Source organism: Schistocerca americana, chromosome 1 (assembly GCF_021461395.2).
Source record: "Schistocerca americana isolate TAMUIC-IGC-003095 chromosome 1, iqSchAmer2.1, whole genome shotgun sequence".
NCBI lineage: Eukaryota > Metazoa > Arthropoda > Insecta > Orthoptera > Acrididae > Schistocerca > Schistocerca americana.
Window position 1 is genome coordinate 146,762,973 of NC_060119.1, and position 17,579 is coordinate 146,780,551.

The window sequence follows — 17,579 nt, forward strand, 5'->3', positions numbered from 1 at the left end:
AACTGCTAGTTCCCCGTCCTATGTCTAATTCACGATATAATCACAGTAACTGTCAACATATGTCGTTACTATCGAGTTCTGCTCGGAAGATGGCATTTCAAATGGTTCAAATGGCTCTGAGCACTATGGGACTTAACAACTAAGGTCATCAGTCACCTAGAACTTAGAACTACTTAAATCTAACTAACCTAAGAACATCACAGACATCCATGCCCGAGGCAGGATTCGAACCTGCGACCGTAGCGGTCGCGTTGTTCCAGACTGAAGCGCCTAGAACCGCTCGGCCATCTCGGCCGGCGATGGCATTCCGATCAACGGACAACCACGCCAGCAATGACGTCAGGGCACCGATCAAGCGAGGTAGTGTTTGTAGGGTAGTCCCACATCCATAAGCGCTGTGTACACAGTCATGTGCATAGAGAGCTGTGTAGGAAGTTACAAGGGAGGTCAGGAAACGGTTTAAAGAAGCAGGAGATTTTAAGACTCGTACATAGATATGCTCGATTGCAAATTGACAAGTGCGGCAGTGAAAAACATTCGCGGTCGTGCAATCAAAGCGGATGGTCGCCCAACAGTTAATATGGGCAGCGCAAGTCGGTAATGGAGAAAAATTTAAAAATTACTGGAATGAAATGTTCGAAAAGGGGTAGCCGCCTGGGATCAGAGAGTTTTAGTACGGCACTTTGTAGCATCGTGCGCCGTTACAAGAAGTTAAAGTTGAAAATAAGATGACGAAATTCAAAGTCGAAGTGTTATAACGGAAAAAAATTGTAGGTTAACAGTTTTGTATTACGGGTTTTAGTGCACCACGTACGAGCCCGATATAGGTTAGTGGTTGACTGTCCCTTGTTTTACGAATCAACGTTTTGGGTAGTTTTCATTTGCCATTTTAAGGCCGTTATATATATATTTTGTGACGTCATAGGAAGAGAGACTCACATCAGCTGCCTCGAGATTACAGTGAAAATGCGCCGCGGTTTTTAAAACTGAATCTCCAGATTTTTGTTTTTTGAAAGTTGGCAGGTATGCTGCATATATTTCGTTTTTTACTATGGGCATTGCATCAGACAAAATAAAATACTGTTGACTAATGGTGTGTGGTAGCGCGCGCCTGCAAGCGTCACTAATCATTCTTATTAATCAAAAATGAAGCTCACTTTTAAATGTGGTAGCAAACTTTGGTAACATTTCAGAAATGAAGTTACAGTTTCCTAAACTCAGATATGCTCTGCATTGCTCGCCGGTCACGACCTTCGACGCGCAAGGCAGTCCTTCCAACCTAACAAACAGATCGGTCCCTCCTTGCACTTCTGAACGGTATAGCCAGAAGCCGACGATACACGGAGCGATTCGGCTCGTTCTACGTACTCAGATGTCTTGTAAAAGTTAATATAAAATGAAGTTTTGATGATGCAGTGATAGTTCAGCATTAAGTGGTTCTCCCCTAATATCATGAACAAAGTCTGAATGGTAATTTAGTAGTAATTGGTGAACGAAATTATGAGTTTTGGCGTACTGGCTGGAAGGTAATCCGTCCATCTTTTATTACGGAAGCCAATCATACGACAGTTTTGGCGCAATTTCTGACGATAGGTGTAACTGTAGCATCTGTTGCTCGCACCTCACTCCACTTTATGACGTCATGTGATAACCACTACATCTTCGCTCTGCTGAGACATCGCGGCGGCGCGGTTCTTTCCGTCCCATTACGACGTACCTGCACCTACCTGTGAACATTGTCTCAGCAGATCAGTGGGAAAGCCGAGCGAAACCTACTGTACTTCGACGTGAACCAGGCTGCAATTGAAGTCACTAATCTACGTTTCGGGAGAAAGTTTTCACACGAAATGAAAGGTTGGAAATTTTGTCCTCAATTAATACAGTCTGAAACTTAGGTGAACAAGTATCACTGCCAAGCCCGTGCTAGTCTTAGCACAGTCACTCACAATCTCTTTCACTCACGTTAGCAAGTTTATGGTGTTACATTTCCCGAAAACGTAATAGCTACAAAAATACTGATTGTTTTTGATTGAGAATGCTCGCCAAATATTAAGTCCATCGGTACCAAGTGTAGTCACAGTTTTTAGCCACCGACCTGCTCAATACGCCACGCGGAATATGTGTCTTCTCTCGTCACAAAATTCACTTAAAATTCCGAAATTTCTACACGCCCATCGGAATAATTATGCCGTCACTTTACCACACTTTTGATGTATGAAACACTGCTAGATCGGGCAACTTATCGTTTCCATCGGAACTACTACTACACACGTCCCACCCTTCTCTAGAATGGTTCAAATGGCTCTGAGCACTATGGGACTCAACTTTCATTAGTCCCCTAGAACTTAGAACTAGTTAAACCTAAGGACATCACAAATATCCATGCCCGAGGCAGGATTCGAACCTGCGACCGTAGCGGTCCTGCGGTTCCAGACTGCAGCGCCTTTACCGCACGGCCACTTCGGCCGGCTTCCCTCTAGAATACTCTAAGTCTTCTCTACCAGCAGAGAAAGGCGCGCGAAGACTATTGCTTTACCATTGATCGGTTTACTCAACAGCCAATAGCAAAACAACATTCTCCCGCGTCAGTCCGCACTTTTCATCAATAACCAATCGTAAAATAGTAAACCTAACGACTGCACTTTTTACCGAGGTAATTATCTAATATGCTGAAGTTTTGTTTATGCATAAAGTTATTTACTATTGTTATTTATACCTGAATTAACTTTGCCTTTACCGTAAACTCACTTTACAAATCTATTCTATAAAATCTCCTTGTCCATATCCATACTTCTTCGAAACGTTCCCACACTAAATGCTACTACATAACTCGTTAAACAATTATCTTTATATTAACCTTAAACCACACTCACGCATCATTCATACTGCTAAAACACATTTATAACATTTTACATACACAAAAAGACATCATAACAGTTTATGAAAATACTAGAACAGTTTATGAAAAACATTCTATTACTTTTGTGCACTCTAGTGGACACAATCGAAACTAAATCAGTCACCTATCCAATACTGTCCTCTATCGGCTGATACATAAACTACGTGCGCGTCCAGTCTCGCATCACCATGTGTCACTATCCAGCTGTGAGACACGTCTCCCACTTAACCGCCTCCAAGGCAGGATCTCGGTATACGGCGCTACGCCTCAATATGAAACGTGGGAATAAAGCTTCTGACTCCAGCACCCCTAAATGTTACGTATCATTAATTGTCTTCATTTGGCAAAAGAGGTGATTCGGCGAGAGACATGCGGGGCTGCCGGTTTGCAAGGCCAGGAGCTGGGCTTCTCACGGCTTTCTACCGTGACTCACAGCGGCGAGGAGCCAAAAAGAAAGATAGGGAAGAGGTGTGTGTGTTGTGGCGCCGTTAATATTTATCGCATCCACAGGCAGGCGCGGTCTCGGCCACGGCCTCTGAAAATAAATGTGGCGGCGGCGTCTGGCCCAATGTCGGACCGTGCGGGGCGCCATTACTCAACTGCCGAGGGCGCGATCCAACACCGTCAGCCGTCCATGGTGACAACGGTGGTGGCTGCAGCTGTAACGCAGCGTTACCATACCGCTAGCGACGAGGTCTAGGAGCAATACTTACTAGTAAATACCCACCACAGGTTATTTAAGGAATTCACAAGCGTAAAACGTCTCCCTAACTGTGTGTCGTACCGCAGACAGCGCGGTAAAGGTACGTTGTCCAAGACGCGACGCACACTAGCGACTGCGACGGGTCGCTGCGTGACGTCAGAAGTTGCCTGCTGGCGCATGCGCAGTTCGAGTTTGGGATGCAACGCGTGACTGTTGCGGCAGCTGCCGCAGCACTGCACCAGTGAGCAGTGTTGCGACGGAAGTCGCACGACACAAAGACGTACGGCTGCCAGAAAGATGTCCAGCCAGTCAAGGAAAACTGGAATGAGCCACTCACAGGATGTGATGCTCTGTGAGCTGGTCTCGCAACATCCTTGCCTTTACGATTTGAAGAACCCTAAATATAGAGACACTATGTTCAGAGACAGAATTTGGGAAGAAATTGGTGCACAGTTGAAACTGGCAGGTGAGTGAAATATTATATATTTTCCCATTAATGCAAATTTTTCAGGCCTGTTATGAAAATCAGTATAATCCATGCAGATGTAGAAATAGAATGATGAAAATAAACTTGAAGGTCAATTTTCGCATTACTCTTTTTTGTGACGATAAAAATTGAAAACGGCAAGTACATTATAAAATGAACAATGTAAAGTACAACGAGAAAGTTACGTTTTACAGTACCTTCACTTTGAAAGTAAACGGTAAATTGGTGTCTTGATGATACCTTCTAGTTGTGAAAAACCACCACCAGATTGTTGTACAGCTTTCTGTAATCAATAGATGTTCGTTTTTGAGGAAGGCGTTTCTCAACAGATTGCGCAAACAGTATGCTGCAATAAGTAATTTGTCACATTCACTTCAATTCATTGGTAGAAGATGGTGCTCAAAAAACTTGTGCCAAAAGTGCACTACTGTTTTACAAGGCCCTTCTGGTGTGACACACTTCACAATTGAAATTCGTCTTTTGTAAATCCTGGAGTCATCTTTTGAGTGCAGCTTGGCAAGATTAAATGTTCATGTCATCCATAACGATGTATGCTGTGAGAATATAAGAATATGGAAGTTCATTTCGATGGGAATAAAGAGTCAGTCGGCTATGAAAGTTGCCTTAGCTTGTTCCAAAAGTTTCTGCATGGGAGAAACTGACAAGTGTAATTTGGGGAAATTTTGTGAACAAGCACGTTCAGAATCAAAATTGTAGAGATGTTTAAGGTGTAACCCTATCTTGTTGTCAAGAACTTGAAACAATGCAATGACGCTAGCGTGCGCTTATTGTTAATAAACTTATCTTTCATTGGAATTTTAGGTGAAATGTGCAAAAACAGATGGAGGAATATTCGGGACTTGTATCAGAGAAATAAACGAGAAAGAAAGCTTGGAACAGGTTCAGATGCCTCAGCAAAACCAAGAAAATGGGTTCTGCTTGATCACTTGGCTTTAAGAAACCTACATTTCGTGGCATTTTAAATGAAATTGTCAAGAGTATATGGAGAAATATTAGTAACTCATACCGGAGAAATATATGACATAAAATGGTTTCATTAGGTCCAAATGTGTCAGCGAAACAAAACAAATGCATTCTCTATCGTGTGATGACCACACGATTCTCGTTGCGCGTCGACAGAACTGGCGGGTAGTCGCGACGCTCCCGGAGATATATGAGCCCAAATCTCGGAAACGGAGATCGATACCATTCTGATCTCAACTTTAAAAATAATTTCGATATGTTAGCTTCTTTTCATCGGCAACGATGTATGACCTAAAGTGAACCGTACGCAAAGTAGCCAGCGACCACATTTTTCACTGTACACAATTCAAATTTTATGCAGTAGGTTACTTGTAAATTAAGTATCGGAATAACTGTGACGAATATCGGAAAAATAGACACCTCATTATCAAGCTGTGATGTGAAACTGTAAGATACGCAAACATCAATTTTTTGTGCCTTTTACTTTCCTCACAATTGATAGAGAAGTAATATACAGCTAAAAAAACACGCAAAACCGGAAGAGATACTTTTCAATTTTTTAAAGTAAAAGGAGAATCTGTATCGAAAAATTAACTCTGGGAGCCGATGTAACTTTGTTGCATTAACATACAGTATTTTTTACAGCAAGAAAATCGGAATTCTTATTTTTCTTATGTATTTGAATCCGTCGCCGCCGACCGGAGCTTGGGAAACAGCGACGACTCCAGTCGTGTTGCGGCCGTGTCTCCGTCTGCCAGGGTGGGAAAAGAGGAGGGGGCAGCGTCGCAGTCGCAGCCAACTGTCGCGTCTTGCACAACGTAACTTAAGGGAGGGTGGTCGGGGCCTCCTTTGCGGACGGGACATCGAGGCAGAGGTGGTGTAGCTAGGTTTAGTTCTACAGATCTATTAAGATACAGCTAGCGAATCTGCAAATACAGAGATACGTAAACGGGCAGAACAAGGCGCTGCGGACGGCGACGCCTGTATAAGACGACAAGCGTCTGGCGCACTTGTTATATCGGTTAATGCTACTACAATGGCAAGTTATCAAGATTTAAGCGAGTTTGAACGTGGTGTTATAGTCAGCGCACGAGAGGTGGGACACAGAATAAATGGGGCTGTTCCTGTGCGACCATTATAGGAGTGTTCCGTGAATATCAGGAAACCGGTAAAACATCAAATCTCGCTGCGGCCGGAAAAAGATCATGCAAAAACAGCAACGACGACGATTGAAGAGAATTGTTCAACGTGACAGAAGTGCAACCCTTCCGCAAATTGCTGCGGATTTCACTGCTGGGCCTTCAACAAGTGTCAGCGTGCGAACCATTCAGCGAAACTTCATCGATATGGGCTTTCGGAGCCGAAGACCCACTCGTGTACCCTTGATGACTCCTCGCCTGCGTCCATCAACACCGACATTGGACTGTTGATGACTGGAAACATGTTGCCTGCTCGGACGAGTCTCGTTTCAAATTGTATCGAGTGGATGGACGTTTACGGGTATGGAGACACCCTCATGAATCAATGCATGACAGCAGGGGACTGTTCAAATTGGTTCTGGCTCTGTAATGGTGTGGGGCGTGTGCAGTTGGAGTAAGTTGGGGCCCTTGATACGGCTAGATACGACTCTGACAGGTAACAGGTGCCTAGGCATCCTGTTTGATCACCTGCATCCACTCATGTCCATTGTGCATTCCGACAGACTTAGGCAAATTCAGGAGGACAGTACGACGCCCCACACATCCAGAATTGCTACAAGAGTGTTTCCAGGAAACTCTTCTGGGTTTAAACACACTGGCCACCAAACTCCCCAGACACGAATATTATTGACCATATCTGGGATGCCTTGGAACGTACTGTTCAGAAGATATCTCCATCCCCTCTTACTCTTACGGATTTATGGATAGCCTCCCTGGATTCATTGTGCCATTTCCCTCCAGCACTACTTCAGACTTTATTCGAGTCCATGCCACGTCGTGTTGCGGCACTTCTGCGTTCTCACGGCGGCCCTACACGATATTAGGACAGATGTACCATTTCCTTTGGTTCTTCAGTGTATTTCATCAAGAATACATGTAAAGAATATATACCAACAATGGAGCTGTATAGTGTTCGTGTTTTTTTGTTATCAGGTACTATATTCACAAGAGCTTATCCACGTACCTATTTATGAGGATCATGTAAATATGTTAATTGACAAGAGAAGCACTCCATTGTTGGTATCTATACTTTGAATGTACTCTCGATGAAATATTATATCTGCGCCTGCAGATATGGAGCTACTCCTGGATGTGTTAATAATCAACCTACATATGAGATGTTTAAATGTACATAGAGACCTTTTAAGTGGTTATAGGCTGTCAAATTGTTTGTGATTTTTATGTAAAATATTTGTTGAAGTATTCTTAAGAATTTGTATGAAATGTTTACAAACAATATTTACAAACCATTTTGGAAAATGACGTAAAAAGTTTACGTAAATTGTGTTTTATGAATGAAGCACATGATTTATAGACTATTTTTTATACCTGTAGAATACTGACTTGGCTTGTATGTTATGATGGTAATTTGGGCATATGCAATTATTTGGAATAGTAGATCCAGTTAGTCTAATTTGAAATGATAACATCGATTCGTACTACCTCTGAGCCGTCTGGTGTAATTATGTATCACTAAGAATGTTTACGATGGGAACTATCAGTTGCAAAGTGGTGATGAATGCGAGAGCTCGTAACCGGTACAGTAACATGTGAGTACATAGCTGTTATTTTAAAACTGACATGCCAACTTCTAGTATAGTTCACGAGATCAACATTCATATTTCCCCCACCTCCACGCCAAGCTGTCGGAATGCGAGAAAGGGCAAGACTGGGAAACAGTGAACGTCCCACATTTAAATTGCAGTACAGTCGCACTGCATATGACTTAGTTTTATAGTTCACATTTCTCTACAATGTAGAACACAAACATAGTAAGTTTTCGGCATTAATTAATAATTTTTGGCGCGCTCAAGACATAATGTAATTTTTATCTAGTACAAACTGTCGGCGGACGGACAGACGCGAACAATTCAAGAGTTTCGTACTCAAGCTGCCACGTAACCGTGACTTACTTAGTTTCAAATCGAAAAAAGGTCTTTCCCACAAATATGTCGATCGAAATATCGTAGAGCTTTTGAAACCTCATTAAAGGTACTTCGAAAATCTACCCGAAAAAAGCAACGAAGACGTCCTGTACAATTTTAACGTAAAAAGATTTGTAATTGAAACTGGAATAACCTTGCAGGTCAATCAGTTACATCTGCTCACCCACAGGGGCCCTCTCAACTGAAACGGTCAACCATCGTTGTGATTCTTGCGTGACTACAACGAATCCTTCAAACCTCGCGCTTACTTTAACGCCAATGAGCTCCGGGGACTGGATTGTCTTTCCAGAAATGGTCCTTCTACAATGCGATTTTCTTTTGAAATGCATCTCCATGAAATCAGAAAGAAATTACACTGAGCATAGTAAGGCATTGCAAGGTAGAGTCAAGTGCACTTAAAATGCGAAGTTTGCGTCCATTCCTAGTGTTCTAATTTTCGTTCCTGAACCCCTTTTTCCTTCATAAATTCAACAATAGCTAGATTCAAATCGAAAAATCGTTGCATGCATCCCCCATGACTTAACCAACATATTTTGCTGTGATATATGAAGTCGCCATATTCCTCGTTTATTTGCATCGAAAACCGTTGCAACTAAAAATGGAGTAATGGGTGCGACTCTAGAAATTTTACTATTCGTACCACCAATATTTTCAAGTGCTCTCTGGCAGAAAATTTGGCACAAAGTGCTTCTTGATGATACAGAATTGTGAATCTCGTCTGTCTATCGTTGTAATATTTTGCTGTTATCATCCTAAAGTTTCGCAGCAAATAAGCGGTACCTTATGTGAATTCTCGTCCCTCTCTTCTGTCAATCCCATTTATTTTAAAGGATTGTAACGATAGATCGCTAGACTGCCTTTTTTTGTGCAAACACTACGAACAAATAGCGAACTCAAGAGAGTTGTGCCGACCGCATAATGCCGCACCGCAATGATAAATAAAATGTCTCGCTGTTTCGGGTACTCCAGAGTAGGACCGAGAGCAGCCGAATGATAGTCCGGGCCTTGGCCCCGGACACGCTTGAAGCTTGAAGTTTCGACGCCATGGCCGGCTTGGCGTTAGACCTAGTTGCCGTTTCGTAGCACTTTCGGTCCCATTGTTTGCGGATCCTAATATGGCAACAGAGAATAGCCGAAAACGGTAATCTATATGAATAAGTCATATAAGCGATCTTGGCAGTTAAAGATTTACTCAGTGTCCATAATACTACAGATCGCCCCCACGCTGACGACATCAGAAGTGTATAAACACTAGGGAGTGCTGTGAAACATGAGGTACCATATTGTGACGTCTAAACTCGACTGGCTCCGCGTCAATGTAAGCTTTCTCTCCCGTGTGAGGACGGTTTTACTGGGATGGAGAGATTTTTTTCGTGTCGGAGTATATCGCGGCGCTTGAAAATTCATCCACGTTTACTGTGGCGTCAGTTTAACACTCAAGTACTCCGAATATGTCGATCAACTCGTCGGCTTTACTCTGTGTATGTATAAACAAATCCGCAGTCACACACATAAGATTTTTATTTTGGACAAATTATCTCAGAATTAAAGATATGATCTCTCATGTTGATTAATACGAGGGTTAGAACTTAAATAGTGGCAACTATTTATTCACAAGCAATACAAAAGAGTTACATGTTTGCACCTGTTGCTGTCGTTCAAAGTAGTCACCAGCGTTGTGTAGAACTCGTTTGCCAGCGATGTGGAAGGCGTAGTATACCGTTAGCAGAGCCTGATCTGTTGATGGTGCGGATGGAGCGGTGTACTGTCTGTCGAATCCCTGGAACAGTTCTGAAGCGAATGCCACGAATGGTTCCTTCATCTTAGGAATCAAATCAAAGTCACAAGGACTTAAGTCGTATTACTGTTTTTGGTCTATGACCTGCGACCAGCTTTGCGAAAGAAGCGGCGACACTTCTTGCGCAACCCATCCTTCATTCTGCACAATGCGCGGGGGATCATACAGCGCAAGCTGTGGCTGCTCTGTTCGGTCGATGGGACTGGGAAGTACTGTACCATCCACCATACTCCCCGGACTTAAGTCCTTGTGACTTTGATTTGATTCCGAAGATGAAGGAACCATTCGTGGCATTCGCTTCAGAACTGTTCCAGAGATTCGACAGGCAGTAGACCGCTCCATTCGCACCATCAACAGAACAGGCTCTGCTAACGGTATACTACGCCTTCCACACCGCTGGCAACGGGTTCTACACGACGCTGGTGACTACTTTGAAGGACAGTAACACGTGAAAACATGTAACTCTTTTGTATCGGTTGTGAATAAATAGTTGCCACTATTTAACTTCCAACTCTCGTAAAATATGAGCTTCCAGGTGCTTAGTCAAGTTGTTGTTTCCATTTTATACACAAAATTTCGACGACAGACTCAGCCACCGTATTAAGGTGCTTCGAATTTTGTTGTTGTGTGTCCCTGGACTCTAACCAGACTGTGAGCTACGGTGTGTCTCTCGCCGCTGTTTAAAGCTGAATTACGTTCCCGACAGCTTCTAGGTCCTTTACATCTTTTTTGTTTTTAATGAGCTGGCTCTGGTGTTCAGTGAAACACACATTCTATCAACGTTTTCTAGCTCTGCTGGATGAAATGGCCGGCGAGATCTTAATAAATTGAATGCCAGACCTCAATCAATGTTTAAATTGAAACCTCTGTCCCTGTTTACTAGATTTTCTGACATCTTTATTTCGACAGACTCCTTAATTGTGCTGTCCCACAAACTTGGCTTTTACAACACAATACTAGTCTCACCGTATATTTCGTTTCATTTATTCCGCTTAAGAAAACGCTAAATGCGGAGGGATGCGAACATATTTTACACCGTTCTGTACTACGTACAGCAGAAGAACAATTAGGGGACAACCGTAATATAAGCATGTCAGTGTTATGTCTCCGAGATAATTTGGGCTTCGCTATTTCTGCGGATTGTGACAGCAGCCAACATTTTTTTCTTGCTGCCCACTTTTTTTAATCTCTGTTAGCAGTAAGTTTTTCTAATCGCTCTCCCGTTCCGCAGTGTTGGTGATTTACAAAGTAGGGAAGTAACGTATTGTATTGTATTATATTGTATAGTATTAAACCGGGGACGTAGAAACTTCGGAGAGGCTTTGTCCCGCCGCAGCCCTCAGTAGTTCACAACCCCACAACAGGCCACAGCAGTCCACCCACCCCACCGCCGCCACACACCGAACATAGGGATATTCTGCGGTTCGGCCCCCAGTGGACCTCCCCCCCCCCCCCCTCCCACCCTCCCCCGGGAACGTCTCATACCAGACGAGTGTAACCCCAGATGTTTGCATGGTAGAGTAATTATGGTGTTCGATTACGTGGAAACGGTGTTTGCGCAGCAATCGCCGACCTAGCGTAACTGGGGCAGAATTAGGAAAACCAACCCGCATTCGCCGAGGTGGATGGAAAACCGCCTTAACTTTTTAATGCATAGTGTCGCTGGTCAGCTACAGACTTCATTTCTTCGATGTATCCTATACTGAGCAACATTTTGTAACAAATTCGTTATGTAGTTCAGTGTATACACTCTACTGCAGCTGCTAATAGTTCATAGCGATCGTAAATGGCAGGATGTACTGAACCAGTTCGACGATCAGCTGTGTGGATGTACTGACGCGCGTGTGTCTTGGCGGAAAGTAGGGCCGTTTTTTCAGTGTTTGTGCACTGATTTGTGGGTTTGAAAATTACTTTTTTATTTTGAAAACGTAAGTGGATAAGGTGTGGACTGTTAATTCGTGTGTCTTTACAATAGATTTGAAATGAGGTCTGTTTTTGTGTTTGTAGCGATTGTCAACAATAATGCTTTGTTGATTTAATTAAAATTTTTTTCATGATGTAGGCACTATAAACTAACGTCGTAATTTTTACAGCTTGAAATAAAAAAATAATGCATTTAAGAATTAAAAACCATCCACAGGCTGGCCGGCACACCGGACCTCGACACTAATCCGCCGGCCCGCATCTCGTGGTCGTGCGGTAGCGTTCTCGCTTCCCACGCCCGGGTTCCCGGGTTCGATTCCCGGCGGGGTCAGGGATTTTCTCTGCCTCGTGATGGCTGGGTGTTGTGTGCTGTCCTTAGGTTAGTTAGGTTTAAGTAGTTCTAAGTTCTAGGGGACTGATGACCATAGATGTTAAGTCCCATAGTGCTCAGAGCCATTTGAACCATTTTGAACTAATCCGCCGGGTGGATTCGTGTGGGGGACCGGCACGCCTTCCCGCTCGGGAAGCAGCCCGTTTAAGACCGCGACATGGAAGTAACTATACTATATTATTATATGTCCACGTCTACGTGATTACTATTCATAATAAAGTGCCTGGCAGAGGGTACAATGAACCACATTCAAGCTGTCTACCGTTCCACTCTCGAACGGCACGCGGAAAAACGAGCACTTAAATTTTTCTGTGCGAGCCCTGATTTCTCTTATTTTATAGTGATGATCATTTCTCCCTATGTAGGTGGGTGCCAACAGAATGTTTTCGCAATCGGAGGAGAAAACTGGTGATCCCAAAAAAATAGTTCAAATGGCTCTGAGCACTATGGGACTTAACTTCTGAGGTCATTAGTCCCCTAGAACTTAGAACTACTTAAACCTAACTAACCTAAGGACATCACACGCATCCATGCCCGAGGCAGGATTCGAACCTGCGACCGTAGCATTCGCGCGGTTCCAGACTGCAGCGCCTAGAACCGCTCGGCCACCCCGGCCGGCCGAGAAGATCCCATCGCAACACAAAACGGCTTCCGTTTAGTGATTGCCACTCCAGTTCACGTATCATGTCTGTGGCACTATCTCCCCTATTTTGGAATAATACAAAACGAGCTGCCCTTCTTTGTACTTTTTCCGCTACGGTCGCAGGTTCGAATCCTGCCTCGGGCATGGATGTTTGTGATGTCCTTAGGTTAGTTAGGTTTAACTAGTTCTAAGTTCTAGGGGACTAATGACCTTAGCAGTTGAGTCCCATAGTGCTCAGAGCCATTTGAACCATTTGTACTTTTTCGATGTCAACCGTCAGTCCCACCTGACGCGGATCTCACACCGCACAGCAATACTCCAGAATAGGGCGGACAAGCGTGGTGTAAGCAGTCTCTTTAGTAGACCTGTTGCACCTTCTAAGTGTTCTGCCAATGAATCGCAGTGTTTGGTTTGCTCTACCCACAATATTATCTATGTGACCGTTCCAATTTGCTTTAAACGCTGTACTTCATAAATTTTATAATTGTGTACCAAATATTTCATGTCAAAACTTTATGAAAACCTAATGAAAATATTTTTGAAACCACTACCGCCTACCGCCCATTACGAAAGCTGGAAGATTATTTGAAGCTGAATTTTTTTTCTGTTCTGTTTGCAGCGATCGCGATGCACTTCTTCTTCCTGGCAGCGTTCTTCTGGCTGAACACGATGTGTATAAACATATGGTGGACGTTCAGGTGAGTCTCATTGTGTTTATATTTCTCTAACCGAGCAAATGATACGTTTATCTGCATATTCCAGTACCAAGAAAAGTATGGAAGTACGTAGACGAAATTTCTGTACATAAAATTAAGATTCTTTTTTTGTCTAGACTATGATAAACACAACGAATCAACTCTCAAGCAGCTGAATCGAGATATGGAGAGGTATTTTGACACCTTAATAGTGGCAGTTATGGGGACACATAATGAACATATTTCACGTCACTATACAGGAAGGGCGCATTCAGCATGAACATGTTTCGTAGCCATCTTCACAAGTAATTCTGTCTCTGCATTGAAAAGTGTGAACTTCAGATCAGTAACGTCTTGATGTCTATTCCGAAGCAGATCACAGACTGTATCAGGATAGCAAATCCCAGTACGGAACAAAAGTAAAATCTTGCAGAATTACCACAAGTCACTTCTGTGCTATCCCAACTTAATAAATTACGCTACTAGAGAATCCTGTTTGTGGTTGCATTTCTGTCAGGGACACACGTTGTTACTGAGGTTCTGGATCAGTTCGTTTAAAGCTGTCCCCTGTGAAACTATGTCTGCAGTTTTTACCCTTTTCTCTCAAAAATGAACTTCAGATGCAGTCACGTGGCTAGATTGCGATATGATGTAATACCGCGCGGTACTCTCATCATTAACAGTTGCAACAAACGTACCAATCACCAATTCACACAGGAACGAAACTTGTCCCCATCTATTGTCCTACACTGCTGCGTTCCCATTCGATGCTCAGTAGATGCCTTGGGAGTTGTCTAATGTCTCAAGCAGTATTCTGTTAATAAATATTTGTCAGACAGTATTGAATTAATGTCGTTCTACGTAAATATAGCAGTGGAGGGTCAAAAACAGAGGAAAATTGCAAAACGCCTTTCTCTTTTAACGAGTAACGCTAATGTGTCGAGGGCAGCACTTTTACTTAAACCTACTGAATATCTGAAGGGAAGAAGAAAGTTTTGAAATCTGAGATTTTATAGCCAGACAAGTGGCAATCTCTCCTGGTTGTGGTTGGACTTAGTCATTTATGTCATGGTATCGTCCAGAGATCACAGTGCGACAGCAATGTAGGCAGCGCGTGCCCCCTACCACAGACGGTAGAAAATGTTCACCGCAATGCGCAACGACGCATAGGAGGTGCTTCTGAAGACCTCGCCACCCGTCTCAGTACACCAGTGACCTTCCACTGGAAGTCAGTGTATAATGAAGAGCCAAAACATTATGACCACCTGCTTGATAGTTTGTTTGTCCGTCTTTGGAATGAAACACATCCCTGATTCTGCGTATCAGGGATCCGACAGCTCGTCGATAGGTGTCTGAAGGTACGTGGCATTAAATATCTACGCACAGGTCATGCAATTCGCGTAAATAACGGGCCGATGATTTGCGTACGCGACCCAGAGAATTTGGTCGTCGACAGACCAGCGTGAGTTCACTATCATGCTCCTCAAACCACTTCCGGCTCCGAGACACGGACAATTATATCGCTGAAAGATGACATGGTCATCGGGGAAGACATCCGACATGAAGGGACACACGTGGTTCGCAACTGTCAGCGTGTCTTCGATTACTACCACACATCACATGAAAGCGCGTGGTGTGCTGCACGTCTCGACCCGTCGTTCACCTCAATGACGACGATTTTGGAGACGACCATCGACTTAGTATAGCAAAAATGTGATTCGCTCGTAATGCCGACACGTTTTCTTTGATCGACGGTCGAATCCCGATGATCCCATGTCCTCTGCAATCGTAACTGACGATGTCGTTGGGTCAACATATGAACACGTAGGGGTGATCTGCTTCGGAGCTCCATGTTTAACAATGTACGATGAACGGTGTGGCTCTGAAACAGTTTTGCGTGGACCAGCATTGTGCCCTTTCGGCAGCGATGCCATAAATCACCATCTATCCTCCTTTACAGAGCAGACAATCCGCCGAACCACACATTCTGTGAAGAACCATTCAGCGCCTAATAGTAGTTTCACTGTTCTCATACCTTTCCGTAGATGCTCACTACAGTAGTACATGAACATTCGACCAGTTTCTCTGTTTCCGAGATACTCGTTCACAGACTCTGCTTAATAAAAAATGCCCTTTGTCAAAGTCGCTTATCTCAGTGGATTTCCCCATTTGCAGACCATATCTTCGGGAGAGTGATCCTCCATCTGTGTCTGCTCTGCTTACATACAGGGTGTCCCACTCAAACCTATCTGATTTCAAAGACCCAAGGAAAAATACCACGGTAGATACGACAATGAAAAATGCACCACATTGTTGAGCATCACAAAGAATTTATTTATTTATCATCAGTACACCTCTACATGTGAACCATTTGTAGCACGAAGATTATCGAGTCTACATTAAATTTCTTGCCAAGTTCTTTGTAACATTTCCTCTGTTATTGTTGCAATCACATTAGTGATCCAATGTCGCAACGTAGGAATATCGTCAACTTTGGTCACATACACGTGGTCCTTCACGAATCCCCACATGAAGAAATATAGCAGTGTAATATCGGGTGAACGGGGTGACCAGGCAATGGGTCCTCCGCGTCCGATCCAACGATTGGGAAATTCCCTATCCAGGAACTTGCTAACAGCCGTTGACCAATGTGGCGGAGTTCCATCTTGTTGAAAAATGGTGTTGGTTTGTAAGTCTTGTATCTGAGGGTACACAAACTGCTCCAACATATCCAGATACAATGACCCATTCACTGTTTGTTCCGCAAAGGAGAACAGTCCAACAATCCTGTCGTGCATTAGCCCGCACCAGACGTTTAGTTTAGGGCTATCAGGAACATGTTCAATGACAACTTGCGGAATTTGCGAACCACAGATCCGAATATTATGCCTATTAACCCTTCCTGAAAGATGAAAGGTTGCCTTATCTGAGAATAAACAACTTTGGAGGAAGCTGGCATCCATATCAATACGCAACAGCATTTCCGCAGCAAATTGTTGTCGGCGTGGTTTGTCGTTTGGCGTCAGATGTTCCAGAATTTTCACTTTGTAAGCACATGTCGAAGCTGCTGGTGAACTGCACGATGCAATGTTGATCGAGATACACCAAGTTGCCTAATTGCTTGACGAATTGACTTACGTGGGCTTCTGAGAAACGTTTGTCTGATGTCCTCCACTGTCTCTTCTGAAACTCTGTAACATGCACCACCAGAATGTTTCAAAAAATGGTTCAAATGGCTCTGAGCACTATGGGACTCAACTGCTGAGGTCATTAGTCCCCTAGAACTTAGAACTAGTTAAACCTAACCAACCTAAGGACATCACAAACATCCATGCCCGAGGCAGGATTCGAACCTGCGACCGTAGCGGTCCTGCGGTTCCAGACTGCAGCGCCTTTAACCGCACGGCCACTTCGGCCGGCAGAATGTTTCAGAACACTTACTGTTGCCAGAAACTTCCTATACCATTCCTCAATTGTTTTCACATCAGGTTGATCACATTCATACACACAACGATAATTTCTTTGCACAGTAATCGGCGATTTTGTTCCTGCAAACCACACTACTGCTTGCGCGCGCTGCTTTTGAGTCGCCATTTTCACTTCATGCGACCATGCTGCACTCTGGCGACGGTACTTGGCACTTCTGACGCGGGAATATAAATTCTTTGAGATGTTTTACAATTTGGTGCATTTTTCACTGTCGTATCTACTGTGGTTTTTCTCTCCTGGGTCCTCGAAATTAGGAGGTTTGAGTGGGACAAACTGTACTTTTGTTTCCGCTTCACTTGCCTGCAACGTCACGAGGCGGCATCCGACGTGACTGTGGGCAGTGGTCATAATGTTTTGGCCTATCAGTGTAGTGCCGAATATACAGGAACTCACCCCCCCCCCCCCTCCCCCCAGAGACCTCA

The 17,579-nt window shown here is 43.7% G+C and overlaps 1 protein-coding gene across 1 annotated transcript in view; it reads left to right on the forward strand.

Moving 5' to 3' along the window:
• Positions 1–17,579, forward strand: part of LOC124620838 (probable G-protein coupled receptor Mth-like 1) — a 548,776-nt gene that overhangs the window by 460,014 nt on the left and 71,183 nt on the right. Inside the window, exon 3 of the mRNA XM_047147097.1 lies at positions 13,593–13,671. Coding sequence (XP_047003053.1) covers positions 13,593–13,671 — 79 coding nt within the window. The remainder of the gene's footprint in view (positions 1–13,592; positions 13,672–17,579) is intronic.